The sequence below is a fragment of the Gadus macrocephalus genome, chromosome 2 (assembly GCF_031168955.1).
Source record: "Gadus macrocephalus chromosome 2, ASM3116895v1".
Classification (NCBI taxonomy): domain Eukaryota; kingdom Metazoa; phylum Chordata; class Actinopteri; order Gadiformes; family Gadidae; genus Gadus; species Gadus macrocephalus.
The window spans coordinates 18,511,723-18,534,748 of NC_082383.1; the positions used below are offsets into that span (position 1 = coordinate 18,511,723).

General features: G+C 46.6%; 1 protein-coding gene across 1 annotated transcript; it reads right to left on the bottom strand.

Moving 5' to 3' along the window:
• Positions 1-15,707: 15,707 nt before the first annotated feature.
• farsa (phenylalanyl-tRNA synthetase subunit alpha) lies at positions 15,708-22,667 on the bottom strand. The gene is made up of 13 exons (XM_060043928.1): positions 22,457-22,667; positions 21,588-21,725; positions 20,915-21,013; positions 20,397-20,512; positions 19,926-20,018; positions 19,360-19,488; positions 18,859-18,974; positions 17,842-17,926; positions 17,661-17,760; positions 17,262-17,430; positions 16,798-16,875; positions 16,371-16,485; positions 15,708-16,210 (listed from the first exon to the last, which is right to left on the bottom strand). The coding sequence occupies exons 1-13, from the start codon at positions 22,601-22,603 to the stop codon at positions 16,105-16,107; spliced, it is 1,491 nt and encodes a 496-aa protein (XP_059899911.1). The 5' UTR covers positions 22,604-22,667; the 3' UTR covers positions 15,708-16,104.
• Between the last annotated feature and the right edge of the window lie 359 nt (positions 22,668-23,026).

The window sequence follows — 23,026 nt, forward strand, 5'->3', positions numbered from 1 at the left end:
TACGCTGTGCATATACAAATAAATGTCAGTATATGCATCATAAAAGGACCTCTAATACAATAGACAGTTGACAATTCAAGAGGTAGCTATTTAATCAATTTACCCCTGGAGATACGTTCACAGGTGGTGAAGTCGAGCTAACAAACTAGCAGGCAATCGGTCGTCTACCAAGACAAATATATATATAATTACGCCGTGCATATTCAAATAAATATCAGTATATGCATCATCAAAGGACCTCTAATACAATAGACAGTTGACAATTCAAAAGAGGTAGCTATTTAATCAATTTACCCCTGGAGATACCTTCACAGGTGAAGTCGAGCTAACAAACTAGCAGGCAATCGGTCGTCTACCAAGACAAATATATATATATAATTACGCCGTGCATATTCAAATAAATATTATATGCATCATAAAAGGACCTCTAATACAATAGACGGTTGACAATTCAAAAGAGGTAGCTATTCCTCCTAGCTATTCACGCCATCTGTGAAGGTAGTTACCTTCACAGATGGCGAAGTTGAGCTAACAAACTAGCAGGCAAACGGTCGTCTACCAAGATAAATATATATATAATTACGCTGTGAATTTACAAATAAATATCAGTATATGCATCATAAAGGGCCTCTGATACAATATAGACCGTTGACAATTCAAAAGAGGAAGCTATTTAATAAATTTACCGCAGAAGTTACTCGACGGCCAGCAATGGAAATGGATGATCTCCTACGCCGTAAAATGGTTGTTTGGAACTATTCGAGGCTCCATACCCCGGAAGTAGGCGCTACAACGGAGTCCAATGGAAGTGTCGCCACTCTGCACGCACCCATATAGTATAGAGTGGCGAAGTCACGCCCCTTCCGGTAGGGCTCATGGGACCTATTATGGCGCGTTTCCACTGCAGGGTGCGGAACGGATCGGATCGCAAAGGTGCGGGTCGGGTCGCGTTTCCACCGCCAAAAGTGGGCGTGACCCGGACTTTGCCGTACCCGTTCCGGCCCCATTCTCGGGACTCCTCCGTTGCGGTACCCAAAACGAGACCAGACGCCTGAAAGGGTCCCGTGAAATTCTAGCTACACCCCCCCTCCGTTGATTGGTCGACAGAATCGTCACTTCCGGGTGACGCGGGGATAAAAACAAACAAACAGTAGCTTCGAGGTATTATTCTTTACAATTAACATGTCGCGTAAAAAGCTTGCTTGGGCGAACAAGGAGGTGGAGACGTTCGTCTGCATTCTTGGGGAGGAAGACGTTGTTTACGATGTTTACGTAGCTGCCGCGGCGATTGACATCCGGCCTACCACCAAGGGTACTGTCGGCAGTGGAAACGCGACCTCGGAACTGAGCTGGGCTATACCGCCCCCTCCCTACCGCACCTTTGCGATCCGATCCGTTCCGCACCCTGCAGTGGAAACGCGGCATTAGATCGAAAAAAATTAATGGGTGTCCAGTGTTTCCCACAGACCAAGGACCAATGTGTGGTGCGGGGGGGGGTGGTAGTATCATATATATATATACACGCCTCAATCGGTTCGGAATAGAATTCAATGCAGAATAGAATAGGTGGTGTAGTCCGCTATAAATACTTATTCCGATTAGTTTGGGGTTTAACTTGGAGCAGCTGCAGTAGTTCGCAATTGGTCCACTCCGTCTGTACTTTAATGCACACCGAACATTACCGCTGTCAAGGAAATTGGATTTATTGCCTGATTCACGTCTTTGTTATTATCACTCCGTAGTAGTTTCAGTAGTCCGGTAACTTAACAACCCCAGCGTGTCCGGTTGCTAAGCGACGGGTGACATCGGTGGGTTCATGTGTTAGCATCGTCGTTCTCGCTCCGTGTGTGTGTGTGTGTGTGTGTGTGTGTGTGTGTGTGTGTGTGAGAGAGAATGACAGGGAGAACGAGTGCTATGCAGAGATGAATGGACGGAACGATTTTTAGATTTCCAAATCGCATTATTAAAAATATATATATATATTAAAAAAATAATAATAATAATAATAATAATAATAATAAAAAAATAAATAAAAAAAAAGACAGAATCAATTCGTGGCGCTCGATGTTGATTCTGTGGCGCCTCGCCACACAATGGTCTATGTATGGGAAACACTGGTGTCAATGGAGAGAAAATAATTATTTTCTGGTCCCAGTCTTTTTATGCCCTGGATTACACATATGTTGTTTGTGGATTTAAATGATAATTTTTCATGCAAAGAAAACTAAAAATGTTCGTGAAGAAGTTTGATAATTTTAGGTTTTATGTGAGGCCGCTTTGTGAACTACAGCTCTTCGCTGCTCTCGACGCATATAAATACGTCACCACACCCGCCCTTGGAACTCGGCACAGAGATGGCGATCTCTCTGCCCCACTTCACCGCTTTTTCCAAGGGGAGGATAAAAGCATCGAAAGAGGTGAAAACCATTATAAATCGGGGCACGTGCAGAGTTTCAGTTATGCCGATGGGAAGATTGTCGGTCTTCTCCACGCCAGTCGCAGGGAGCGTGACGTCACATACGAGCCGTGTAGTCTTTCTCGTTGTGTTTTCTCTACAGCCTTTATCTGAACAATTGCACAATAAACGGTCGAACTCTTTGCATGAAAAATTATCCTTTAAATCCACAAACAACATATGTGTAATCCAGGGCATATAAAGACCGGGACCAGAAAATAATTATTTTCTCTCCATTGACACCCATTCATATTTTTCGATCTCATAGGTCCCATGAGCCCTACCGGAAGGGGCGTGACTTCGCCACTCTATATCTATGGTGCGCACGGTAGTGACGTTGAACTTCTTCGGCAGCAACAGTTATATATCCGTTGGATATCCAATACATGTATTAAATGTATTATGTTCATAAGAACCCATATTTCTTTTTATTGCATTTATTTACAATCGTGTTAACTTTAAGAGTATTATACTGATTACTTTTTGTTCAAAGTTCAAAGTTCAAAGTCTGAAAGTGTTCTTTCCTTTTTCAGCTAAAATCTGTTTTATTTTTAAGTGGCAATGTACAATTATTTGTTATGTCAAATATCCTGCCACAATTTATAAAAAAATAAACGTTATTTTTGAATTGCAGTCACATGTTTTTTTTTTTGTGTAGAATTCTGTTATTTTTTACACCTCAAAAACTCAAATCTCATATTCAAAGCTATCTAAGATATCAATAAGCTAATGTTGCAGCTGAAATGTTCTCCACATCACAAGACATGATATGATACCATCTTTTAAGCACAGTAATTGTTTGTTGTCCCAACATGTTAGTAGAACTACGCAGAAGTGCTTGTCTATGGTAGGAAAAGCCTGTGTGTAAAAAAGCGAAGTCTGAACTGAAGCTGGGTAGCTGGTTTTAGTATAGTACTGGTGCACCCCCTGTAATCTCAGATGCACCCCAAGGCATTCTGTTCTGGAACCGGGCCTGCAGGGAAAGCAGGCGGTCCGCCTTCTCCAGCTCCGACAGTTCAAAAAGGTCCACTAGGAACGCCTTGAGCGCGTCATACTTACCGACAGCTGGAGGAGCCTCCAACCGCGCCATACACCTGGCCGTCGTCGAGGCATCTAAGGCTGCCACCACGTGGAAATACTTAGTCACGTCCTGTGTTATTCCTCTCAGCTGGAACTGGGCTTCGATATGTTGGAACGACGACCGTGGGTTGTTCTGCCAGATGTCCGGTAATTTGACGGTGGCAGCATAGATAGCGCCAACGTTTTTATTTGACTTTTTGAAAAATCCCATTCATTTCCTATGGAAATGAATGAATTTAAATAAACTTAAATAAAATAGGAGGTGCAAAATATTAATTTTTAGTGAGGTGCGTGTTGTTATTACCACATAGTAGGACAGGTATACATTGGTCTGGGGCCTCTGGGTCCCATAACTCGGAAGCTATTGAGCAAAAAGCCGTTTTCCATAGGAAATTAATGGGATATTTAAAATATTTAAATAAAATAGGGGGTGCAAAATATTAATTTTTATTGATGTGTGTGTTGTTATTACCACATAGTAGGACAGGTCTACATTGGTCTGGGGCCTCTGGGTCCCATATCTCGGAAGCATTGAGCAAAAAGCAATTTCATAGGAAATTAATAAGATTCTTAAAATATTTAAAAAAAATAGGAGGTACAAAATATTTATTGTTAGTGAGGTGTGTGTTGTTATTACCACATAATAGGACAGGTCTACATTGGTCTGGGGTGTCTGGGTCCCATAACTCGGAAGCTATTGAGCAAAAAACAATTTTCCATTGGAAATTAATGGGATTTTTAAAAAATTCAAATAAAATTGGAGGTGCAAAATATAATTTTTTAGTGAGGTGTGTGTTGTTATTACCACATAGTAGGACAGGTCCACATTGGTCTGGGGCCTCATGGTCCCATAACTCGGAAGCTATTGAGCAAAAAGCCGTTTTCCATGGGAAATGAAGGGGATTTTTTAAAAATTCAAATAAAATTGGAGGTGCAAAATATTTATTTTTAGTGAGGTGTGTGTTGTTAGTACCACATAGTAGGAGAGGTCTACATTGGTCTGGGGCCTCTTGGTCCCATAACTCGGAAGCTATTGAGCAAAAAGCTGTTTTCCATAGGAAATGAATGTGATTTTTAAGAAATTCAAATAAAATTGGAGGTGCAAAATCATAATTTTTAGTGAGGTGTGTGTTGTTAGTACCACATAGTCGGACAGGTCTACATTGGTCTGGAGCCTCTGGGTCCCATAGCTCGGAAGCTATTGAGCAAAAAGCAAAAAAAAACTATTAACTTAGCCATCCGGTTAGCCATCCCTGGCTAACCGCAACTCTAACACACTAAATATCCTATCCTAACCTAACCAATCTCTGTCCTAACCTTAACCTCGGTCCTTAACTTAACCTCTAAAGCATTGGTTCTCAAAGTGCGGCCCGCGGGCCAATGGTGGCCCGCAGAAACATTCCTGGCGGCCCGCAATGAAATACAGATGTAAGTTATAAAAAAAAATATATTAATTTAAACAAAAATAAATAAATATAAAGCAAAAAGTCGACTCTCTCTAGCTTTCAATTAAATCCTTTTACATGTTAGTTTTAATCAGACTGTACATTACTTTGAAACGATGAACCTCAGTTTCGTGATTTAGACCTCAATTGACCTCTCTCCTAGAGGTCCACGGTGCAATGTTTTTTTTCACCACTGGGATGCTGACGGCGTTTCCCGCCAATTTATTTTTCCTTTGGCGGCCCTCAGTCAAATTTTGGGTTCCTAAATTGGCCCTCAGCTGTCAAAACTTTGAGAACCCCTGCTCTAAAGGATGAAACTCATCAGCTACCAGACCTCTGATGTTAATCTGAAGTAGGATTTGTGAGCGTGCACATCCCCTAAACGTACTCCTGTCCTAGCCAGCATCTCATGGAACCCCCAAAAACCACAAAGAAGTAGGGTAACGCATCACTATAGGAAGCAGCACGCAACTCTTACCAGGAAGTAGTCATAGAACTCTTCAGCAAGGTTCTGCAGAGAGCCAGCGTTTCTGTAGCACTCAGAAGCCAGGAGCCCTTTAACAGTTTCAAACCAGAACAACACCTGCACAACCAAAACACACCATTAAATACCGGCAGGGTTTCATTTGATTTATTCCCATTTTCCATGGATTGGGAATAATGGTTTGGTAAAGTGAGTCCACTCATCTTTGCTCCGAGTCCGTGTATCAACAGCCGATGCAGGTCTTCCTTCTTCTCCAAGATGCGTCCTAAAGCCTTCAGCAGCAGCGTGGCGTTCCTGAACCCCTCCACAGCAAGCTCCTGGGAACGTTACAGGAGGTCAGGGGAACGCTGCACAGTCAACACAGTACGCCCATCCTCTGTCATGTACCGTAGCAGAAGTACACTTTTGGATTCAGAGAAACCAAAGTGCCGTATGTCAGGGGAACACGCCCACATCGGTCCCGAGTACCACAGGATGGCCTACCTATGGGTATATTTTGGAAATCTTAAGAATCGGGCAAGTGGCACTTTTAAATTCCCCAAATTATTCAAGGTGGCCCAGGTTGTGTTGAGCATGCCTCATTCAAATGTGGATGCTGAGCGAACATTTTCATTGATTGGCCTAAACAAGACTGACACCAGAAACAGACTGTCCCTTGAAGGCACCCTGTCGTCAATCATGACCATGAAAATGAGCAGCCTTGAACCCTGCTTCAGATACGAACCTCCTGCAGAGGTTATGAAGCAGGCCAATTCTGCCACTGTGGCATACAACAGGCCTAATTTGTGACTTCTATGTTCTGCCTGTGCTGAGTGTACACACACACACACACACACACACACACACACACACACACACACACACACACACACACACACACACACACACACACACACACACACACACACACACACACACACACACACACACACACACACATCCCCCCACGCACAGCCCCCCACAGCCAGCCAGCCAGCTCTGGGGAGCTGGGGTAACTATTGTGTCCCTTTTGTTTTTGAAATTTCTGTCTTTATTTGAGATGCCTGTCTTTATTTTGTAAAAGTGCAATCAATAAATGAATTGTACATTTTGAAAAAGCGTTTCCATTCTTTAAATTTTTTTCATAAATGAGGGTTTATACTAAGTAAACAATGACTTTTTTGTAAAAAAAAAAAAATTAGGGTTAAGGTTGTCAAAAAAATTCGTGCTCACACTAATATTTTAGAGTCTCACTCCAGTCAAGGGCTTCAGTTTGTTTTTAGAAGTGGTGGGGACAATAACCATATGCTTGAGTGTGGTTTGAAAAGTGCTGGGTACCCTTATGTAAGCTATTCATCCATTCAACGCTGCATTACAATATGCTCTACAGTGTATTGTCAGGTCGAAAATCCTATTCGAACAATAAAAGTTGAAAATCACAGTTTGTGTTTTGGCTTGTTTTGCAAAACGGCGTTGGAAACACCAGGGTATTGGCTCGGGATATGTAATACTAATACACACAGCACAAAGAACAGTGTTGGCAATTTAACACTTATCTTGACATCAACAAAGTTTACCAGACAAACAATGCCAGACTGTAAAGGGGGTACGAAATGAAACGAGATACTGAGCATCAGCCTTTTGAAGACGAGCAAGGGCTGCTGGTAGCATATGTTATGCTGCAGTAAAAAAAGAAAAAAAAACAAGCGCCCAGAGGAGAATTGCATCTGCCAAATCCTGACCACCAGTAAACACTTGCGAAGGACCAATGTAGACTTCACTCGTTACAACATCACAAGCAAATTGCCCGCAAATAAAATCCCCTACAGTTTAGGATAATCACACAGGTTATGCGAGAACATATTTATGTCAGGATAGGCCTACCAGGCTCCAAGTCGTCACATATCTCAATCAGACAAAACAATTATAACCACATTGGCATAGCAATCGCACCGTGTGTAGCTGCTACTAGCTGCAATCTATATATACAATGCATACTAGCTGGAGCACCAACCAGAATCAGATCACAATCGCTTAGGACCGTGGGTAACCTTTGGCCAGGTCATCACGAGCAAACAGAACCAGCAGCAAAGTATACGTAAACCAATTTCTTACCTTATGTGGCCCTCCACATGCAGGCTAGATGATGTATCCATATCGTTATCCGGTGTCACAAACATGCTTTTTACAGGAAGCAAAAGGGCCGACTATTTTAAATTTTGGCTGTCTGTCTTGAAACTACTCCAGTGCGTCCACACCAAACGCGACGGGGCGACAAGATACCATACAAAGTGAACGTATAGACGCGTATCGGGCAATTTTTTTTGATTTGTTTTGATTTGTCGCGCCACACTTTCGCCGTGCACAGGCGAGCGCGTTCACGAGGATTTGTGGCGCGACAAATTCACTCGAGCTGAAATATTTAAACTTTGACACGAATTTCGCGTGATGACAGCCAATCAGCGTTCAACACCTTGGCCACTGAGTGACATGTGTAACGTAACAGCCAATCAGCGTTCAACCGTCAAACTCAGTGCAGTGCAGTCCGGGGTGAACTACAGCATGGAGGAGAAAGTGATTGTTGCCGTTTGCGACTCTCGGAGCTCTACATATAATATAATATAATATAATATAATATAATATAATATAATATAATTGTATAGATAATATCACGGCCAAAAGCTCTGTGCGCCTCCGGATGGCCGTAGCGCGGGGATTGGGCTTCTCGGGGTTTGTTTACCGGCGTTGCTATGGGTTCCGGTCTTGTGTGTTCCAACGTTTTATTAGGTAGGCCTACCTAATAAATGATGTCTTTGTGCGCGCCTATCGCATGAATTTAGACTCGACGATTTTGGTTGAGTATGTGGGGATTTTTTCAGTCGCAATTGGTTTGCACATTTTTAAAAGTGATGGGGACAAAATTCGTATTTCAAATAGTGGGGGGGACACGGACTTATGACTCCAGCCAAAGTCCCAAAGTTGGCAACCCTGCATGCTGAACCTGTAGGCGTGGCTCATTTACCACTCCCCCATAGAGTGGCGAAGTCACGCCCCTTCCGGTAGAGCCCATGGGACCTATGAGATCGAAAAATATGAATGGGTTTCAATGGAGAGAAAGTAATTATCTTCTGGTCCCAGTCTTTATATACCCCGGATTACACATATGCTATTTGTGGATTTAAATGATAATTTTTCATGTCAAGAGTTTGACCGTTTATTGTGCAATTGTTCAGTTTGATGAGGCTGCAGAGAAAACACAATGAGAAAGACTACACGTCTCGCATGTGACGTCACGCTCCCTGCAACTGGCGTGGACAAGACCAACAATCTCCTCATCGGCATAACTGAAACTCTCCACATGCCCCGACTTATAATGGTTTTCACCTCTTTCGATGCTTTTATCCTCCCCTTGGAAAAAAGCGGTGAAGTGGAGCAGAGAGATCGCCATGTCTGTACCGGAGTTCCAAGTGCTGGTGGTGACGTATATCATTCGCGTCGAGAGCAGCGAGGGGCTGTAGTTCACAAAGCGACTCACATAACACCTAACATTATAATAATAATAATAATAATAATAATAATAATAATAATAATAATAAATAAAATTTATATAGCGCTTAATATGGTACTCTAAGATGCTTTACATATTGCCCTATCAAAACTATGTAAGACAGACTAGGAATAAAAGAAAAACAGAGGTTAAACATGAAGAATAAGGTGGGAGTTAGGTGGGGAAGGCTAGTGTGAAAAGGGTTTGTTTTGAGGGCAGATTTGAAAGAAGAGAGGGTTGGAGAGACTTTGATGTGGGAGGGGAGTGAATTCCAAAGGGTGGGGGCAGCAACTGAGAAGGCCCGATCACCCCAAGTCCGTCGCTCAGTCCGTGGAACTTGTAGCAGGTTGGCAGAATTGGACCTGAGGAATCGGGAGGGGGCGTGGTGATGGAGGAGGTCGGCAAGGTAGGGGGGGGGCTAGGCTGTTGAGGGCCTTGTAGGTGATGAGTACGATTTTGTAGTTGATTCTGTGTTTAATTTGAAGCCAATGGAGTTCACGGAGGACAGGTGTGATGTGTTCTCTGGAGCGGGTACCAGTGAGTTATTTGAGGACTTTGTTGGTGGTGCCGTAGAGAAGACCATTGCAGTAGTCAAGCCTGGATGAAATGAAAGCGTGGATGAGTGTCGCAGCAGCGACACTCATGTCGCATTATCAAACTTCTTCAAGAAAATATTTTGTTTTCTTTGCATAAAAAATTATCATTTAAATCCACAAACAACATTTGTGTATTCCGGGGCATGTAAATACTGGGACCAGAAAATAATTACTTTCTCTCCATTGAAACCCTTTTATATTTGTCGATCTCATAGGTCCCATGGGCTCTACCGAAAATTACCAGTATAGACTGGATTTGACCTGTGTTCGAGAGATGCTTCATGAATCACCTCCAGAGTGTCAGCTCGTTGACCTTGTGTCTCTGAATGAACCCTGTGTTGAACAGGGTTCATAGCCCCAAACAACGACTCCACAGAAGATTAAATTACGTTTCATCACAATGCATGAATCTGTCATTACATTTACATTTAGGCTACTTAGCAGACGCTTTTATCCAAAGCAACGGTTCAGACACACGCACACATACACACACACACACACACACACACAGACACACACACACACACACACACACACACACACACACACACACACACACACACACACACACACACACACACACACACACACACACACACACACTGCACTGCATGAGTCAACCATGCAGTGCAACAGCCAGCTAGTCGGGAGCAGTTAGGGTGAGGTGTCTCACTCAGGGACACCTCGACACTCAGCTAGGAGGAGCCGGGGATCGAAAAGAAAATTTGGTTACCAGCCAACCCGTTCTACCTCCTGATCTAAGCCGATCCCCATTACTCATTAACTGCAAAAAAACATTGTATCATCAATGTAGGGTTTATCTGTCATTAAAAGCCTGCTTTTATATTCATGTAGCTTCCAATACCATGTTGTCTCCTATGCAGCGACCGGGCATGACTCCTGACTCCTGACTCCTCCCCAGCCGTAGGGCGCGTTGTGAGGGCGGGGCTGGGCGACCGAGGTGTTGTCTTACAGAGGGCTGCGCCCCTGACTGGTCCCCCAGCAGACAGACAGACAGACGGTCCTGGCAGGTCCCCCAGCAGACATACAGACGGTCACCCAGCAGACAGACAGACAGATGCCCCTGGCAGAGGCCGAGCAGACAGACAGACAGACGGACGGATGGACGGACGGACGGACGGACGGACGCCCCTGGCAGAAGCCCAGGTGATGTTCTGAGCGTCCGCGTCCTGCCGTGGGACCGTCGGTAAGACGATAGGGTCAGACATGAGCACAAGAGGCGTGGCTACATCAGACAATATGGATTTATATATAGATATCGTTGTTGTTGACATGGTCTATGGCGTCCTTTTAAAAAACACTGTTCAGATGCTCAGATAAAATGCCCTCTATCTCTATCTCTCTCCCCATCTACCTCCCTCTCTCTCCCTCCCTCCCCTTCCCTCTTTCTCCCCAACTCTCTCTCCCTCCCCATCTCTCCCTCTCATTTTCTCTGCTCCTCTTCATCTATAACTGTCTCGTCGTTCTCCCTTCATCTTCTAGACGATTTGGGAATGTTGGAAGTGCAGATAAAGACCTCCTGTGGCATGCTTTTAAGTGTGTGTGAAAGTGTGTGTGTCTGTTTGTGTGTGTGTGTGTGTTTGGTGTGTGTATGCAGAAATGACTATGTGTGTGTGTGTTTGTGTGTGTGCGTGCATGTACTGTATATGTGTGTGTGTGTGTGTGTGTGTGTCCAGAAAAGGCTGTGTGTGTGTGTGTGTGTGTGTGTGTGTGTGTGTGTGTGTGTGTGTGTGTGTGTGTGTGTTTGTGCGTGTGTGCGTGTTTGTGCGAGTGTGTGTGAGTGTGTGTGTGAGTGTGTGTGTGTGTGTGTGTGTGTGTGTGTGTGTGTGTGTGTGTGTCTGTGTTCGGTCTTGTATAACAGAATTGCTCTCATGCTTCTGTGACTCCGGACCCTTCTCAGACGAGCCGTGACTAATTAATCCCAACGAATCGGGGAGAACCCTAATTAGCCCCAGCTGGACGTCTAATGCCGAGGTGATTAAGATGATGAGTCCCCTTCTAATCTCCAACTGAGATGAGAGGAACACGGCCGATGAAGTGACTTCTCCTTTAGCGTCGCTCATCCAACAGGGACGACTCTGATCCTCCCTAAACCGCCCCAAACACACTCCCACAGTGATGAGGTCACCCACATTCTGAGAAGAATGTGCTGTTATTGGTCATTTCAGGTTCATTTAAAGAGCATTGTCTAGTTAGGAGGCACTAGTCTGAAAACCTTATTCTCCTATGGCTGCCATGTTGGTAAACAGGGTGGGGAACGCTTCTAGAATCTTTGGGGGATTCCTGCAACCAAATGATAATGCATTGTTAATTTTTGTTAAAAAACGTATCAATAAATAGCTTTCTATTACCTCAACACAAGCAACAAGGCACAACTAAGAGGCAGTAATAGGATCATAAAGGGTTGAATCAAGGGCTATAAATGGCCTGAACTTCGTGGAGACGTTGAGACCTCTGAGAAATCAACCGTTGACCTGTCGCCTGGGCGTGTCCTCTGTGGAAGGGGCGTGTCCCGTGTGGAAGGGGGAGTGTCATGTGTGGAAGGGGCGGGGTGAAGAAGTGAACAAAATCCTCGTAATCTTTGGTGCACTTTCAGTACCGAGGACAGCGACAGGGAGGGCTAGAAAAGGGTTTAAAACATGGTATTCCGAATAGGATAAACGGATCAAGGTAACTTTCGTTTAACATTTAACTTTCCTTCAACAAATTAATTCATCACATTTTTCTTCATCTGTCCTTTCCTAAAAAAAAACACACTCGCTCGCTCCTGTAGGACCCGGTTCGAATCACAAATCAAGTGGAAAATCGTAGGCTATTTTTGAAGAATATTTTCAGAAGAAACGAAAGTCAACTCGGCTGCGACCATGAATGGTATTATTCCCATAAACAGAACCGCCCTGAACTTCACGGGTCTGGGCCAGGGGTTCCCGTACCTCACGGTGACCGAGGAGCCTCTGTACCGGCAGTACCGGCCGGCGCCCCGGGACCTCATCCCCCTGCCCCGGGCGGTCCTCTACCTGCTGATGGCCGCCCTGGTGGTGGTAGGGGTCGCCTACGCCATAGTGGGACATCTGATCAAAGACCTGGCCATCGACATCACAGGTGAGGACCTTCTCTAGACCCAATCAACTTTATTGATAAAGCGCTTGTCGGGCAAAACAGCAGCTAAATAATATATCGTTTAGAATAAGGGTTTAACAAATTGAGGTAAAACATTTTCAATTTGTGATTTCAGAGGCTTCCTCATAGACTGTGAACTGGAAAGTACAACACTTACACTATAACAAGGAAAGAGATAAATAAAGTTGTAGACATTTATTTTGAAGCTTCGTAAGTAGTAGAAAAGCCGAGCAACACCTGCAGACCGCCGCGTTAGAGCTCCGTGGTTCCTCCGTGAGCTCCGAGCAGATCCAACACGCCCTTCCACGGCTCCACCACCGACCCTCTCCCGGGGTTCTCGTTCTGTTCACGGTCTTCAGCACCACTTGGTTGTACCCGTATTGGACGCAAACCTTTCACCTAGTTCCCCTCGTCTCCCTCGCCTCCCTCACCCTCTCACCTTGGGGATGCCCTTCTCCGTTCCTCTCAATAAATCCTCCAAGCATTACGTTGTCATACTGGTGGCCCAGAAAATCAGATGATCTTCTGAAGAAACCAGAACCTCCTCAGGAGACTCACCTAAGAATCAGTGTTTCATGCTTATATCATTCATTTTAAGGCCAGATACTGTTTATAATCCTCCTAAGGGTCAATTCAATGTACTGGACTTCAGGGTCCTGGACCCTAGGACCCTGGGGTGCAGGACCTTGGACCTTCGGGTCCCTTCGGGTCTTGCACCCCCGGGTCATTTACCTGCTCCCAAAGGGCATTGCAGGGACAAAGACTAATGCAGTTGTTGTTTTTATCCTCAATATGAATGGGTGAAAAAATCCCAAGATGGCGGCTGGATGTGCGAGGGACCCTCCTATAGCAGTGTCGCTCCCCCCCCCCCCCCCCATCATAATAAGCTCTGTGTGTCCTGCAGAGTGCGTCCTGGGCCCCACGGGCGAGGAGGAGAAGGAGCAGCAGGAGGTGAAGCTGCAGCACAGCGCCCCCTGTCCCGCCCAGTCGGTACTGCAGCTGGCCCACGGCAACGCCTTCCACGTGTGGGACACGGACAACATGGTCATCTCGCTGCCCGCCGCCGATGACAGCGCGCCCTGCAGCCCCCTGATGCACGGCGCCATGCCCTACATGCCCTCCTTCTTCCCCGGCCACGCCCACAGCCCCCCCCACCACTACACCGGGCTGGCCTCGCCCCCCTCCCCCACCAGCCCCCAGCCAATCAGGGATCATAGGATCTAGACCGGGTGGATCCGGTCTACTCTGGTCTCAACGCACATTTCTGATCTCTGACTTCCTGTGAGGGGTGTACGTCGATACAGTTTGCTGGTCCCCCGAGCAACAATAATAACAGAGCCCTGTCCGCTCTGACCAGCTGTGACGCTGTGTGAGTGTGAGGGGCTAGGAGACAGTAGAAAGTCGACAGAAAGATACTTGCAAACAAATGATTGAAATCAATTGACTCATCGATTGACTACAGATGTGTCCGGGTAAATTGATGCTACGCGCCAGTTGAAAAGTTACATATTGCAGCTTTAACTTCCGTTACGACATGCTTGGGCAACACACGCAGACCTGTTGTGACCAGGGGATGGACGAAGACCAGCAGCTTGTGGTCTGGGTGTTGTGATAAGATGGTTCAACATGTGACTCATGAATACTGATGTATGAAGACACAGACTTGTGTACCCTGGTGCGAACACAAAGAACAACATGGCTTCTATACTCACTATGCTCCACGTTGAGATGTTCACCATTACACCAGTAAACTATTATTCTAGTCTACTGTCAGTGAACTGTTGGTTGTCATATATAAGTGTGTAATGTTGCGTAGGCCTGTGTGTACTAATAATGTTCAGATTCCAGCGTGTTTAGTACATATGATTCATAATTTTATTGTAGTAAACACTGCGTTCATGGAAAGATAATATTAAAAGTATTGGACGCTATTATGATACAAGTTAACTTTTGTTTGAAAGTGCACTAAGAAAGCAGATACCAGTAACTTTTGCTGCTACCCTTTCCTGTTATGATGTTCTACAACAGAACAAACAACCCCTTTATGTTGTCCTGCTCTACCTTACACACGGTAGTACAAACACCATGGACCCTCCCTCTTCTGATTTAATGTTATTTCAGGACTTCAGGGGGATTAGCTCAGCTCAGAGTTCCAGCGTTTCACCGAAGATCCAAGCCTAATCCTACGGCCGCTCACCCAGTGACAAGATCCCCATTCTGGAGGGGCCGGCCTGGAGGGGAACCACTCTGGAAACCTCTTGGCCTTGGCTAGTTCTTTTCTACAGAGACAGAACAGCTCAGTGACTTCATGAGCCCAGTGACTTCAGTCTCACACCTCCTCCCTTGTGATGTAAACCTGGAGAGCAGAGCACCACCAAGCAGTCTCAGAGCTCCACCCGTGTGCCTGTCAACACCATACACACACACACACGGTTTAGTACCTCCAGGTATACCTGGAAGATAGCCAATCGTAATCCCAAACCCTGAGAAACTCAAGAATAGACTGACTGGTAAATCCTTAGTTAACAGGTTGGGCTTTCCCACATACACACAAACATTTTAAAGTGTCTTACACGTGCAAAAGTTTTTACTCTTGCAGAACGTGACAGAGAGCCCCATATACTATATACCATGAGCATTGCTTTTTTTACATGCAGGCCCCCCCACACAAAGACACATCTATTTATGACCAAGTCAATACAAAATACTATACAAGACATCCACGTTAGAAGGGGCCAACTAATTAACACACACAAATGCAACATAAAGCTCTCCTTCACACCTGAATGAATGACATGTGACAGAACCTAATCAAACTTAATCAGAAAATAGTGACAGAGTAATTACAAACAGTTTCTAAATGACAACAGGGCTTGATGCAGAATAGCAGATCCTAAAGCTGTCCACAGTTCAGAGGTCAAGATGTTCCACACTTTGTGACTCGCCTACCTGGAGAAAAAACCCACCAACCTTACGAAAGTGTTTTGAAAAAGGAATTTATTAATTTCATTCATGGTTTTTCAAAACATTAATCACTCAACATTCTGTACAAACCGGGTGTTCAGCACCCCATCAGCACCCAGAGGACCATGACCTGAGCACGTCCTCGTTGTAAAGTCTTGGTTTGGAACCTCCCTCCCCCTCTCCCTCCCCCAAGCCTCTCCCCTAAGCCTCTCCCTCACACACACTGGTCGTGTGTAACAGGCTCCAAAGCAGGGCTTAGACGGCCTACTCAGCCCTAAGCTCACCTCAACACACACAGTTTGTGTGTGTGTGAGAGAGGATGGGTGAGTAAAAGTTGTAATTAGAGGGAGAGTGAGGAGAGCCCTTCAGGGGGGGGGTCTGCTGGGGGGGTCCAGTGGGGGGTCTCCTTGGTCTCAGGAGTCGAGCCGGCAGATGGGGCTGTCGTAGACCATCTGCAGGTTGACCTTGTGGCCCACCAGCTCACGGATGTTGTTGATGCCGTACTTGATCATGGTGGGTCTGGTGTGGGACAGGAAGTTAGACTGTGAGGCACTTCCTTCCTTCCGTCGGTCTTTGTGTGTGTGTGTGTGTGTCTTGGCCTCTGTTTGTGAGTGTGTGTGTGCGTGAGTGTATGTGTGAGTGCGTGAGTGAAGGTGTGAGTGACTGAGTGACTGCGTACCTCTCCAGAGACAACCCCCAGGCGATGACTGTCACGTCCTCTGGGAGCCCCATGGGCAGCAACATCTCCGGCCGGAAGACCCCCGAGTTCCCCAGCTCCACCCACTTCTTCAGGCCTGAGACACACACACACACACACACACACACACACACACACACACAGACACACACACACACACACACACACACACACACACACGCAATAATGTTTTGAGAGGTCCCGTTTCGAAGATTTGATTGAAGATTAATTCATTAACTCCTGCCCTCAACAGCCTAAATATGGAGTTTCCTGTTTCCTGCTTCTGGTTGCGAAAATATCAAGCAATGGCGGCGGCCGTGAAGGCAGAACCGACAACCTCATAGTGGCCTGTGTAAACCAACGGGGAACACCACGGCTGTATGTCTACGGCGTGTTGGAGGACCCCTACCTTCGTGGTAGCTGAACACCTCCATGCTGGGCTCAGTGTAGGGGTTGAAGGCGGGCTTGAAGCGCAGCTTGGTGATCCCTGGAGGAGGATGCGAGCAGAGGGTGAGCAACGTGAGGCTCCAGGGTGGAAACCCAGACAACGAGGTTACGGTGTAATGCTGCGTTCGTTAGCGGTCGGAGGTGGGGAACTCCATCTACACACGGATGCGGAACTTAAAAAATACAAATGTACAATTATAATGATCGATTATAAATGATGATTGGAAAGAAGAGTTTGTTGACAATAGGTGAAGTGACTTTAAATTGCCGTCATCATAATAGAACCCTCCAAAAAGAACCAGTGCTGCTAGTGGTTACAATGCAGCAAACAGCTGTATCGGTATATACTCGGTATCAGCCGATACTCAAGCACAGGAATTGGTATTTGGAAGGACAACATGGTGTGTGACCGTGTGTGGTACGGACCGAGCTTGTTGAAGAACTGGTGCAGGATGCCCATGAGGTCGCCCAGCGTTAGGCCGCGGTCCGCCACCACGCCCTCGATCTGGTGGAACTCCGCCAGGTGGGTGGCGTCCAGGGTCTCGTTACGGAACACCCGGTCGATGGAGAAGTACTTCACCGGCTTGAACTCCTCCTGGGGAGGGGGGAGAGGGAGGAGGGGAGGGAGGAGGAGAGAGGGATGGGAGGGAGACAGGGAGGAGAGGGAGGGAGGAGGGAGAGAGAGGGAGGAGAGAGCGAGAAGAGGGGAAGGGAGGGAGAGATTTACAATTTGTTCTAAAAATTATTTAAAAAAAATTATTAAATTTTTAGAACAATCACAATATTATGTTCCATTGAATCAAATTTGTGCGTGCGTTTCCACACCTGCTGGGCCAGTTTGTAGAGCATGCGCGCGCTGACGGCCGTCGTGTGCGTGCGCAGGAGGTTCTTCTGGGCCTCCTCGATCTTCCAGTCGTACTTATACCTGACACACAAACACAGGTGAGCTCAAGACCACAACCCCTCTCACCAGGTCAGAGATTGAGTGAGTGAGTGAGTGTCTCACCCCTGTGAGCCGTAGCCCCCCTCAGAGTGGACCTTGCGGACCCTCTCCAGGTATTCTTCGGGGAAACCTTTAGCCTGTGCCGGGTCTGAGGGGGCGAGATGAACACATCAACAGGATGAACACATGACCTGGACGATAACAGGATGAACACATGACCTGGAGGACGACAGGATGAACACATGACCTGGACAATAACAGGATGAACACATGACCAGGAGGACGATAGGATGAACACATGACCTGGACGATAACAGGATGAACACATGGCCTGGGCAATAACAGGATGAACACATAACCTGGACGATAACAGGATGAACACATGACCTGGACAATAACAGGATGAACACATGACCTGGAGGACGACAGGATGAACACATGACCAGGAGGACGACAGGATGAACACATGACCTGGGCGTTAACAGGATGAACACATGACCTGGGCGTTAACAGGATGAACACATGACCTGGGCGTTAACAGGATGAACACATGACCTGGGCGTTAACAGGATGAACACATGACCTGGGCGTTAACAGGATGAACACATGACCAGGAGGACGATAGAATAAACACATGAACAGGAGGACCAATCACAGGAAGGAGCGGCCATGGCCCTCCCTCACAGTGGATGAGCTCTGATACGTTCCTCTAAAGAGCCGGTCATGGTAAGGGCATTTTGCTCAATAGGTAGACTGCAGACATCGGCCATCGAACCCAGAACCGTTCAACTCCACCCTACACTAGTGGGCCGACCTGAATCCATCACTGAGCAGGACGCCTAGCCCCTCCCTGCTCCTTCAGGACATGTCGGATCGTCGCTTTGGCTAAAGAACATACATCCTTGCTCTCATTTACAACGTGGGACTCCACAGCATTGTGGGATGCAAATTGTAGAAGCGTTCATTTACAACGCAAGAAACAGAGCATGAAAACCAGCCCTCTCATCAACGCCATCGCATTTGTATTCAAGTAGGAAATATAACTACAAAGATGGAGGGGGAAAAGGAAGCGCCTCTGACCCGAAATGAAGAAGGTGTCATGCTGGTCTCGGGCCGGGTGCTGCTGAGGCTGGAACAGGGAGTCAAAGTTCCAGAAGGAACTCTCCACAAAGTTGTTGGTGGGCATCTCGCTGAAGCTGAGGAGGAGAGACGAGGAGGTTAGGGTGGGTCTTCTGTTCAGTTGTTCCTTCAGGAGGTTAAGGTTAAGTTCAGAGAAATTCAGAGATGGAGAGTGAGGCAGAGACACAGAGGGGGGGGGGGGGCATTCTGAAGAAACAGAAGTAAAAACAGATGAACGAGAAAGGGTGAGAGAGAGAGAAAGACAGAATAAGACATTAATAAAGAGGGGATCAGATGGAGGAGCCAGAGAGACGGAGAAAGCACGAGCGAGAGAGAGAGAGAGAGAGCGAGACAAACATTGGACGACAGGACGGGATAAGAGAAGGAAAAGCAGAGAGAGCCAGGAGGGAGGAGCAGACAAATATGAGGGAGGACGATGAGGACGGGGGTCCTGGGACTCACCCCATCTCCAGGAAGATCTGTCTGAACTGGGTGCGGACCTTCAGCAGGGGGTGGAGGTGGCCCGAATCTGGGGCCACGCCCAGGGCCTCAAAGTTATAGGGCTTGAAGGTCTTCTCCTTCCAGCTCCCGCTGAGAGAGAGAGAGAGAGAGAGAGAGAGAGAGAGAGAGAGAGAGAGAGAGAGAGAGAGAGAGAGAGAGAGAGAGAGAGAGAGAGAGAGAGAGAGAGAGAGAGAGAGAGAGAGAGAGAGAGAGAGAGAGAGGATTCAGATTCTGGTGAAGGTCAAATGATGAGATTATGACAGAGCTGGTGGATAAGGATATGATGAGGGTTAGGCTCACATGATGACCCCCTCTCTCCCCTGATGACACCCTCTCTCACCTGATGACACCCAGCCCTACAGACACCAAGCCTAACTTTGTTTATGCATTCAGATTTATTTATTTTGTCCATCGTTATTATAGAGAATGGTTCTCAGACGTTAATGCGACAATATTAAAAAAAAAAAAGACCCTCTATAATAATCATCTATATATTAATCTATAAAAGGTGTAGGTCAGACTCCTACCTGGCGATCATTTCCGGTGTGAGCTCTGTCTCCTGCTTGGTGATGGAGGTGCTGAAGGAGCTGCCCTTTGAGATCCAGTAGGACTTCACCGTCCTGGAGGAGAACATCCACATGCACCGTCAGTTAACCTCCATCACGTCAGTTAACCTCCATCACGTCAGTTAACCTCCATCCCCGTCAGTTAACCTCCATCACCGTCAGTTAACCACCATCGCTGTCAGTTAACCTCCATCACCGTCAGTTAACCTCCATCACCGTCAGTTAACCTCCATCGCCATCAGTTAACCTCCATCACCTCCCCACACATCATCCCCTCCCAAAACATCATAACCTCTCATCACCACCACCATTCATATCCCTCACCTCCAAACCAGCAATAAAAGCATATTTGTCAAAGCAATGCGTTCCTTTAACTACAATCTAAAGATGTATATAATATGTAGAATGATGATAGAGAGTGTCGGTTCGTACACTTCAGAGAGCAGCTTCCTCTTCTTCAACTCGCTCTTCTCCTTCTCCTCCAGCTTCTCCGCCCCGCCCTGAACCTGGAGGAGCTTCTCCCTGACCTGGTCCACAACCGCCTCCACCTGCACCACAGGGTTATATACACACAACCGTGAAGATACACACACACACGCGCACCACACGGTAATATACACACAACCGGGAAGATACACACACACACACACACAGCCACCTGCACCACACGGTAATATACACACAACCGTGAAGATACACACACAGCCACCTCCACCTGCACCACACGGTAATACACACACACACACACACACACACACACACACACACAGCTGGTCCACCGCCACCTCCACCTCTCGTGAAAACACACAGATACATGTAGATATACACAAACACACACGCACTTATATGAAGATACATACACACAAAGACACCCACAACATGTCCACCACTGCCTATACCAGCTCAACACAAACACAATCACACACACACACAGGATGTGGAGGACTTACGGCTCTGAAGACCCTGGCTCCGCCCTCGTGGGTCTTGTCCACTTTGATCCACTTGTTGGACATCGCTTTGCTGAAGCCCACCTTCCCGAAGGACAGCTTCTGCTCAGACACACAGACAACCCAGGACTGTGTAAGACACGTAGAGCTACACACAGACACACACACACCATCACAGTGTTAGGGACGCATAAAGCTACACACACAGACAACATCACAGTGTTAGGGACGCGCAGAGCCATATGATACTGTGCTACAGGCACACACACACACACAATGATAGAGGCATGGAGCTGGTGAAGCACGATTTGGACATCAATTATAATCACGATTATTTCCTGTGATATTGAGAGTTTGATAATTCATCACGACGTGCCTTCTGTATAAAAGTGGTTTAATAAGTGAAGCCGATTACACATTACATATTTATATGAAAGAGCGAGAGAGAGAAAGTTATACAAATACTTTGAGAGATTCAAACAGTGCAGACCAACTGAGAGGGGATCTCAAGTCTGTAGCTCAGTGAGCCACTGGACTGCCTGAGAGGAAACGTACGTTTCCTCTCAGGCAGTCCAGCGGCTCACTGAGGTACAGACGGTAGATAAACGTTTGTCTAGCGTCTGTAGGTCAGTGAGCCGCTGTATTGAGAGGTGTCGTGTCGAGGCTTGTGGTTCACCATGAGCTCGCTCTGGGCCAGCCCCTTATCGGGGATGGAGCCGAACACCCTCGCTTCGTGGCTGCCCAGCTCGGCGATCTCCTTCCCTTCCTCCGTCAGCTCCCAATGTTTAGAGGAGCGCAGGTCGGCCGAGATCACCTGCACAGTTAACAGGGAACACGGTGTGAGACGGAACCTGCACAGGTAACAGGGAATACGTCCCGAGACTGAACCGGCTGTCGGTGCGGTGCAAATAACGTAAACAGGGCGCCGTAGTACAGACAGGAGGGCTTGGAGAACACAATAAAGGACAAGGTGCTGATAATATGCAGGACTAGGAGATAAACACATGTAGCTTTCAGTCGCTATCTCGTTTATTTTCTCCATTCTGCAGTCCTGTACTGCATATCTGTCCCGTCTGGGATAAATAAACGATGGTATTGATGCGTTTCAATGATTACGTGCTGTCCGTCCAAGTGACAGCTGAGAGTAAAACCTCAATAGATACCGATCGCACACTGCGATTTTATAAAGTCCTACAGCCACTGGATGAGGACATATTTAGATGATAGATAATAACTTTATTAATCCCCGGGAGGGGAGATTCCTTTGTTACAACAGCTCAGCAGGAGTGGAAAACAAAGAATTAAGAAAACATACAAAAATACAAAGTAGAAATGAAAACAAAAATAGACGCTAAAGTAAAAGCTAATTAATTAATTATTAATTAAATAGTGGCCCAGTACCAACACTTCACAGCATATTAAAGTGTGCAAATGTAAACAAAAAGAGGTGAACCCTGAGGGAACCATCTGTGTGATGATGACCCGGTGTGTTGCATCAGTCGGACCGCCGGTAGCACCTCCGCTCCCCAGGTGATCCGAATTTACCTCTCCGAGCGCGATGAGGCTCTTCACCGCCCCGACCACCGCCTGATGGTCCAACCCCAGGCTGCCCGCCACCTGGAGGCTGTCCACGCCGTCCTCCGCCTCCTCCACCCGCCGCAAGAGAGTGTCCACTAGACCGGCGTCCGCCATGCTTCTACTGAGCTCCGGAGCGAAGAGACCGGAAATGACGTTGAACTGACGCTGCAGTGTTGCCGGTTTGGGCCCGATTTCCCGACCAATCTGGCAATACTGGCTGGTACACAAGGTCGTCTACCGTAAATGACTGAGTCGACGGGTAAAAACAAATACAGGACTGCAAACACACGCTCTGGACAAGTTAGACCACAGTAAATCGTAGTGTTATAATAATTAGCGACATTGGTCTATTGCGTGTTATTTGTATGTCTAGATCGATCTAAACGTTACCGTTTGAAACCCATTGCACGTGGGCGGTTCCATCAGGACGTAAAGTACAACGGTAGACTAGTATTAAAAAAAGATAATGTTGACTGAAGTTATTATCCCGATAGTGTCATTGTTACATTGATAGTGTATTGTTTACAGGTTTAAAAA

What these genes read in the sequence shown, in the direction of transcription:
- farsa (XM_060043928.1), bottom strand. Translation starts at nt 22,603, where the DNA reads ATGGCGGACGCCGGTCTAGTGGACACTCTCTTGCGGCGGGTGGAGGAG. An exon ending in AGGAAGCTGCTCTCTGAAGT is followed by an intron (nt 20,019 to 20,396) that starts GTACGAACCGAC and finishes GTTCTCCTCCAG; the next exon opens with GACGGTGAAGTCCTACTGGA. An exon ending in ACACCGGAAATGATCGCCAG is followed by an intron (nt 19,489 to 19,925) that starts GTAGGAGTCTGA and finishes TCTCTCTCTCAG; the next exon opens with CGGGAGCTGGAAGGAGAAGA.